Source organism: Triticum aestivum, chromosome 2D (assembly GCF_018294505.1).
Source record: "Triticum aestivum cultivar Chinese Spring chromosome 2D, IWGSC CS RefSeq v2.1, whole genome shotgun sequence".
Taxonomy (NCBI): Eukaryota; Viridiplantae; Streptophyta; class Magnoliopsida; order Poales; family Poaceae; genus Triticum; species Triticum aestivum.
Genome location: NC_057799.1, coordinates 36204394 through 36212874, shown reverse-complemented (window position 1 = coordinate 36212874; position 8481 = coordinate 36204394). Strand labels below are relative to the sequence as shown.

The 8481-nt window shown below is 46.1% G+C and overlaps 1 protein-coding gene across 6 annotated transcripts; it reads left to right on the top strand.

The window, feature by feature from the left end:
• Nucleotides 1-2020: 2020 nt before the first annotated feature.
• Nucleotides 2021-7873, top strand: LOC123051362 (two-component response regulator-like PRR37). Of its 6 annotated transcripts, none has more exons than XM_044474227.1 (10): nucleotides 3623-3819; nucleotides 3908-4185; nucleotides 4293-4483; nucleotides 4591-4755; nucleotides 4864-4997; nucleotides 5193-5348; nucleotides 5794-5977; nucleotides 6084-6501; nucleotides 6584-7241; nucleotides 7352-7873. In XM_044474227.1, the coding sequence occupies exons 2-10, from the start codon at nucleotides 4175-4177 to the stop codon at nucleotides 7451-7453; spliced, it is 2019 nt and encodes a 672-aa protein (XP_044330162.1). In that variant the 5' UTR covers nucleotides 3623-3819; nucleotides 3908-4174; the 3' UTR covers nucleotides 7454-7873. The 6 variants fall into 6 exon arrangements, with proteins under 6 accessions (XP_044330166.1, XP_044330161.1, XP_044330164.1 ...); XM_044474228.1 differs by having other exon boundaries at nucleotides 3700-3819; nucleotides 4018-4185; XM_044474231.1 differs by lacking the exons at nucleotides 3623-3819; nucleotides 3908-4185 and adding an exon at nucleotides 2021-2165 and having other exon boundaries at nucleotides 4255-4483; nucleotides 5800-5935.
• Nucleotides 7874-8481: the final 608 nt, after the last annotated feature.

The following is an 8481-nucleotide window of genomic DNA, read 5'->3' as shown; positions in this document are numbered from 1 at the left end:
GACATAGCTTTCTTTCCAGCCACAAAACCTTTCCGGCCAAAAAGCATATAATAAGTATATATGAGCACAAATAATAGAGAGAGTATATAATTTACATTTCTAGTTCCCTCCATGAGACAAAAAAAGGAAGAAGCAAAGTTTGATGATAGTTTTACATATTCCTCCCTCAGCCTCCCCAAAGTTGGAACGCAATTCTGACCATCAGTTTCTGCTGGTACAATATGGTAGTCAAACCCAATAAAAATTTATATAAAAAAGACTTTTTCTTGAGGTTCCCACAAAAAAAGAAGACTTTTTCTTGAGTAAACATAAAAGTATTTCTTGAAACAAAACTATGCGTGTGAATCAACACGCTTAATCACAGCACACATTCTTAAGGAAAAAATAGGTGCGGTCATTCCCTACAAGCTAATTTTCTATAATAAAGTAAAAAGGGAGAAAATCATTTAGGAATAAACTAAGTCACTCTTTTTAGAAAGTCAAAACAGCCTTACTCGGATGTTCAAGCGGTATATATAGTTGAGTTTGTTTATGAAGGCGGTGGTTTTACGGAAATCCAGCTCTCATCCCGAGCTCTGATACTGCCCATATAAACAGTAAATTCAAATAAAATATTTAACAAATTCAAAAGGTTCTGAAATTTTTACATGTGAAAGACGAGGGACTCTTCTAGATACTTGCAAATTTTCACACTAATATGACATAGGAGGAGCTCGGTACAAAAAAATACGGAGCTCGAATTTTGTTGCAGCTTTGGACATTTAGCTCCGATTTGTTTGTACCAAGCTACTCGGATGTCATCTCGGCGCAAAAATATGCAAGCACCTAGAAAAGTCCATAACTTTGATGTGTAAATTTTTTGGACTTTGATGTTGGATTTTGTACAGAGTTTGTTGATAATTTTAAATATGTATTTCATATTTTTCCAAAAATGGGGGGTTCAATGGAGGCTGAGCTCCAAAGCGCCTCACCCGTGGCTTTATTACCACTATATTTGATCAAACTATTTTCGTTTTCAAAGGAATGCAGAGAAAATCGGAGCAGAAATCACATGAACACAGTAGATTTTGGTGAGAGGCTGAGAAAACTGGATATTGGGATGCATATGCGGATGTCGTGCAATGTGTCAAAAGATAGTTTGGGAATAGATTCTGGTGAGATGATGTGTCGGCCTTAGCTTGTGCGCTTGTGATACAGGAACATCCTAGTGGCTCACGTTGCCTCACGATGGTTATCAAAAGAAAGAACCTTATCATTTCTCAACTTGATTCTGTCTGTCACGTGCATGCATCCACATTACAACGATGGCATACACAGTCACACGACCTAACGACGGTCTTCACTAATACTATGGCTTTACTTTGCCGACACTCCCTTGACCTACTATTCACTCCGTTTTTATTTACTTCCCAGATCAGTAATATCATAAGTCAAACTTTGACCAAATATATATATATATATATATATATATATATATATATATATATATATATATATATATATATATATATTAACATCTACAATACCTAAGCAATAGCATAGATTCACCAATGAATATACTTCCACATAGTAAGGACACTAAGATTTTCCGTGTAGGAATGGCAATTTTGGTCACCAATGAATATACTTCCACAAAGTAATTTCCGTGTAGGAATATACTTCCACATACTTCCACATATTAGCTTTGTCCTGAGTCAGACTATATAAATTTTGACCAAAATTTATAAAAAACCATAGTAAACAACCACACTCTTGTGCGCCATGTAGGAATTGCAATTTTGCCCATGGGTATGGGTACCCACGGGTACCCTACCCGAAAACAACAGGGATAGACGAGACTTTGCAAAATTTTGTACCCACGAGTAATAGGTATCTATACCCACAAAATACATGGGCAGGTATGGATATGAAATAGTGCCCATGGGTAACCCAATGGATACTGAGCCTATGAAATGTCAGGTGAACATCCAACTCATATGGCCCAATGCTAAATCCCTTATTCCCTAAACCAGTCATAGGCTCACAGCCACCAACTCACCACTCCTCCTATGTCCTACGTGACTCCTCTAAATTATGAAATCCCGACTGATCGCCACCACACTCTTGTCCAACTCCCAATCTAGTGATCCCCAACTCCCACCGACGCCTCCCACTACACTGGGCTTCCACCAACCGCTGCTCATACTTCCTTGCCGCCTCCAAGAGGTCACCCACCGGAGGAGGCAATGTTGTACTAGACTAGTTTCCCATCATCACTTGAATTTTTACACTTATTTATCTTATTAAATGTAAATAGTATATATTATTCCCACTGGATACCCAATGGGCATGGCTATTAATTTGTGCCCAAAGGTATTGAAGTGGGTGGGTATAGAAAGTTTATGTGGGTATGGGTAGAAGGGGTTGTATCCACCCATACGCTACCCATGAGTTGACGACACACTGATTATGTAGGAGATAAAACCTTGCTAGGTTTAATATGCTGACCATTTTACCGGTTAGATCAATATTTTAGCAAACATGGTGAAAGGCTAAAAGCTCTCTGTTTGAACCAACAAACTTGATCCCACCTATCTTTGTGAGTTTTACCGTAACCTTCTCAGTTTTGTTCCTAAAGCTCCAAATTTCGCCCAAATTTTTTGATTAACAAAAATGGTAACTTCATTCATCTTAAATATTTGACTAGAATAGAAAGGACAACATGCATGATTTACTATACCAGCTTTTAAAAAAAATCAAGCTTTAACCAAATTTGAATGATAATTCCATTATCTTAAACAACTACCTAGAATAGGTTGAAAGATTACCAACATAGTAAGGAAATCATTTATGATTATAATTTTTTAGTTTTTTTTTCAAGTTTCAATTTTTTTATAAAATATGGTTAATTAATTGTCTCTTAGACTGTCGCACAGATTTTGCTCAAAGTTTTTTCTTTTAAAAAATGGTGGCATACTCCCTCCGTTTCTTCTTTTTTACTTTGCGTATAAAGTCAAACATCGAAAAGTTGGACTGAATTTGTACTAAAACACATCAACATCTACAATGCTAAAGTCATACTGTATGAAAATTAATTTCATCGTCCATCCAAAGATACTGATTTTGTATTGTGAACATTGATATATTTTAAAAAAATATAAAGTTGGCTTTAGACAAATCTCATATGCGGAGTAAAAAGAAACAGGGGAGGATTTGAAAGGGGGCGGAACCTTGGAGCAGTATTTGGTCACATGAGCAAAATCCATGACAAACGCTTCTTCACACTACTCACTGTAGTAGTAGACTACGAGTAAGGTTGAAGAAGATGGATTCAGTTGACGGCTCCCGCGAGTCAAAGGAGTTGGGAGGCGAGGGCACCCGTCCGTCCACGTGTCGGCGTCCGGTTCGTTCCCGCGGCAAGCAGCTCCTCCGCTGCCTCCGCCAGCGGCCGCCAGGCGGGGCCCACAAAATCCACATCCCCGGGCGATCCGCTGGCCCGGCCCGGGCTCGGCTCCTCCGGAGAGGAGAAAAGATATGCGGATCCAGCGCGGGTGCGGGGGCGTGGAGCGCGCGGCTTTTGATTTACGGGGATCTCTTTCTGGCCCCACCACCGGCGCTCCCCGCCTCCATTTCGTCCACGTCACCCGTCCCCCTCCCCCAATATCTACTCCTCCGCCCCCCTTGGCTTCCCGCACACACACACACACACGGACTACTCCTCCATCGATCTCTCCCTCCGCTCGGCTCCAGCCGCCGCCGACGCCGTCCATGGCCGCGCCCCCTCCCGCGTCTTCGTCGTCGTCCTCCTCCTCCACCTGACCGGCAGCGCGACAACGCGAGGTGAGCTCCCGCCTGTCTGTCACTCGTCTGCTCTGTTCCTGCTCGATTGGGGATCGAATCATCCGTTTCAATCTGCGTGTGGATCCAGGGCATGCTCCTCCGTTCACTCCAGGCCCTCTCTCTAGCTAATAATATGTGTCCGGAAATTGCTGGAGATTAACCGGCTCGCCGCCTTGTCTGCTACTGCCCCCCTTTTAGCCGCCGCTCGCCGCCGGCCGCTCCATTCGAGGAGACGATTCATTCCGCTGCAGTCTCAACAGCTTGCTCTTGTGTTTTTTTGCGTTTTGTTTTTGATTTGATTTGGTGGCCCGCCGTGGACGAGCGCACGCACGCACGCACGCCCTGGGACTCCCGGATGCGACCGAGGTTCGATTATTACTCACGGCAGCGTACTGCTGATTGTGCTATGCGCGCCTCCTCCTCCCTCACCGTCAACCACCAAAGGACCCCAACATGTTTCCTCTTGGAGCCAGGCCGCCTCCTCCTAGCGCCATGGACCGCCATCACCACCAGCAGCCGCCGTCGCCGCAGGGGGAGCATGCCGCCCAGCCACGCTGCTGGGAGGAGTTCCTCCACAGGAAGACCATCAGGGTGCTGCTCGTGGAGACCGACGACTCCACCCGGCAGGTCGTCACCGCCCTGCTCCGCCACTGCATGTACCAAGGTCCTTACTCATACTCAATCTCAGCTACCACCAGTGTTAATTAATTTGTACTGGCTCGGTAGTCATGGAGGTACTAAATTTGGGCGTTGGTTGTGTGTCATGTTCAGTTATCCCTGCTGAAAACGGCCACCAGGCGTGGGCGTATCTTCAGGACATGCAGAGCAACATCGACCTTGTTCTGACAGAGGTCTTCATGCACGGCGGTCTCTCTGGGATCGACCTGCTCGGCAGGATCATGAACCACGAGGTCTGCAAGGACATCCCCGTCATCAGTAAGCAGCTTAATCAACCCCCACTTGGCCCTAAAATGTTTCAGTATCAGGTTCATTTGCTTCAGTGCTGCTGCTGCGTGCATAGATTTATATGTTCTTGGTTTCCAGTGATGTCGTCGCACGATTCGATGGGCACGGTCCTCAGCTGCCTGTCAAATGGTGCCGCCGACTTCTTGGCCAAGCCGATTCGTAAGAACGAGCTTAAGAACCTTTGGGCGCATGTGTGGAGACGGTCTCACAGCGTAAGTTACTATATATCTCTGATGGTGTTTGACTCTGTTCTTTCTCAGTAGTATGTATCTTCATTCAGAAATACTGCTGTTGCTGCTGCTGCTGCTGCTGCTTCAGTTCCTAGTTTCACTTGTGTCCTTCCAGCTTACTAGTGCATCTTTTACTGGTACTGGGTACTAAAGCAAAGTTGTTTTCTTGGAACTCAGTCCAGTGGCAGTGGCAGTGGAAGTGCCATTCAGACACAGAAGTGTACCAAATCTAAGAGTGGCGATGATTCCAATAATAACAGCAATAATCGCAACGACGATGCCAGCATGGGGCTCAATGCAAGGGATGGCAGCGATAATGGCAGTGGCACTCAGGTATGAGATTTTTATGTTTTTCTTTTGTACTTAAGGTATACTACTATCTGTAATATTTTCAGACAAGACTGAACAGAACAATTGTTAGGATAAGGAAGCTAGATAAAACTGAATGGCTTCTCCTGGTCCTAGTGCACTAGAGGTCAATTTGTCCATATAGCAAACTAATTATCTGTGACTAGAACATGACTTACTCTCTTCGTTAACTAACGGACTTAGACAAGTCTGACTTGCCTGTGTATTTTATTCTAGTGTAGTAGTAGTCTTTGCTTAAAATGTACTGGGAAACTGCCAGACACTGGAAACTGCTGGATAATAAGATTTGAAACACATGCTAGTTTATTTGGACTTTGAATGAACTTGAATCAACTGCTGTAAGTAAAAATACTTACATATGTGACAAGTATCTGCATCTGAACCAGTTTTCTCATCAACTTATTTTAAGGCGCAGAGCTCATGGACAAAGCGTGCCGTTGAGATCGACAGTCCGCAGGACATGTCTCCAGATCAGTCAGTTGATCCGCCTGATAGCACTTGCGCGCATGTGAGCCACCTGAAGTCAGAGATATGCAGCAATAGATTAAGAGGTACAAATAACAAAAAATGCCAGAAACCAAAAGAAACTAATGGTATGGTATGCTCAAGTGCTCAACCACTTCACTGTGCAACTGAACCAAAAGCTAGCTGCTTGTGCCATTTTGTACTGATTAAATTCCAACATTTTTTCTTTTCCAGCTGAGTTCAAAGGGAAGGAGTTGGAGATAGGTGCCCCTGGTAATTTGAATACAGAGGATCAATCCTCCCCGAATGAGAGTTCGGTCAAACCAGCTGATAATGGACGGTGTGAGTATCTGCCACAGAACAATTCCAATGATACAGTTATGGAAAATTCGGATGAGCCAATTGTTCGAGCTGCTGACCTAATCGGTTCGATGGCCAAAAACATGGACGCCCAACAGGCAGCTAGAGCCATAGATGCTCCTAACTGCTCCTCACAAGCGCCGCAAGGGAAAGACACGGACCGTGAAAACGCCATGCCGTATCTTGAACTGAGCCTGAAGAGGTCGAGATCGACCGCGGACGGAGCGGATGCTGCGATCCAGGAGGAACAGAGGAACGTCGTGAGACGATCGGACCTCTCGGCATTCACGAGGTGCAAAGCATAATATCAGTGTCCTTTGCGAATCCTTAAATCATCCGTATGTTGCATACTAACCGTTTTCATTCTTTGCAAGGTACAATACGTGCGCGGTCTCCAATCAAGGCGGTGCAGGGTTCGTCGGGAGCTGCTCGCCCAACGGCAACAGCTCCGAGGCCGCGAAAACGGACGCCGCTCAGATGAAGCAAGGCTCCAACGGCAGCAGCAACAACAACGACATGGGCTCCACCACCAAGAGCGTGGTGACCAAGCCCGCCGGCGGAAATAATAAGGTTTCGCCCATCAACGGCAACACACATACCTCGGCGTTCCATCGTGTGCAGCCGTGGACGCCGGCAACAGCAGCAGGGAAAGACAAGGCTGATGAAATGAGCAAGAAGAATGCTGCAACAGCAGCAGCGGCGAAAGACAATGGTGGTGAAGCACAGAGCAAACGCCCCTGTGCAGCGGCCCATGACACGAATGGTGGATCATCGGCAGGAGGCACTGCTCAGTCCAATGTGGTCAATCCTTCGGGTCCGGTTGAAGGTCATGCTGCCAACTATGGTAGCAACTCTGGCAGTAATAACAACACCAACAATGGGAGCACCGCAGCTACTGCTGCTGCTGCTGTACATGCTGAGACCGGTGGCATCGACAAAAGAAGCAACATGATGCACATGAAACGGGAGCGCCGGGTGGCCGCCGTGAACAAGTTCAGAGAGAAGAGAAAAGAGAGGAACTTCGGGAAGAAGGTACTGGGTTTTTTTCAAAAGCCGATTTCGTCTGCTCTCTGTTCTTGGTTTCATTCTTCTGATTGGGGTTTGTTCATGATAGCTGATGAAATGGGTCATTGATTTTGCAGGTGCGTTACCAGAGCAGGAAGAGACTGGCCGAGCAGCGCCCGCGGGTGCGCGGGCAGTTCGTGCGGCTGCCGTTGAGAGATAACCTCCCGCCACACACCTAGCTATACCTAGTACCTACTATTTAGACAGCTGATTCTTGTGTCTTTGGCCATGGATCATTCAGAGACGGTCCTCATGCATCTCGTCTCATCTCCTGGAAGAAGAAGAATAACAAGCTACTCCTCCTGCCTGCCTTAGCTACCTACCATAGAACATGCCGGCGGAGGAGGACGACTGTAGAGTACATAGTACAAGTGCGGAGTCGATCAGACAGGCTCCCGAGCGCTAAGTAGTACGTAAGTAATCAATTAATGTCTGAACCTGTATAACGGCATGAGTGAGTATTGTGCTGTACACTCGTCAGCAGCTTGGCTCTGGCGGCGGCGGCGGCATTGCACGCACGCGCGCACGCATCCAATCAAGCCGATCGAGTGTCTCTGGTGTCATCAATCAACGCATATTTGTGGTTTACCAGCAAGTCATTACTGTATATGTACTTGTCCCAAATCTATCTTACCCGTGTCGGCATCATATGCGGCTCGCTTTGTTCTTTAATCCGAAGACATGAGAGGGCCTGATAAACCCGGACCAAGAAACTAATCAACAGTGCAATGCAAAAAATAGAATGAAAAGGGAATTGTGTTGCACCTTTTTCTTCACTTTTAGAAGAAGAAGCACAGGAACACCACTGAAACGGAACCGGACAGTTGCGTAGGTTCTAAAAGGAAAAAAGGTTCAGTAAAGGGCTCCCCGCGTTTCATATCCAAGCGTCGCAGTAGGACGCTTGCGACGCGTCTTCCCCAGCAGACTTGAGCTTTTCGTCAGGGAGGTCGATCGTCGACGTCCGTGTCCAACGCATGCCTGGCCACACCTTGCCCTGAAAGCGCAATTCATTCCGCAACTTTCAGATATACTCCGTATAGCAGCTCGAGTGCAGACTTGAGCAGCCAGGGTAGGTTATTATCAGGGCATGCAGGCAGCAGCGGCCGAAGAAGAACACACACGAATCTTGGCCGGTACAGAGCACTTGAGAATGTATTGAGAGAAGGGAGGAACCAGATCCTGTACAGGACCACACAGGTGAATCAGA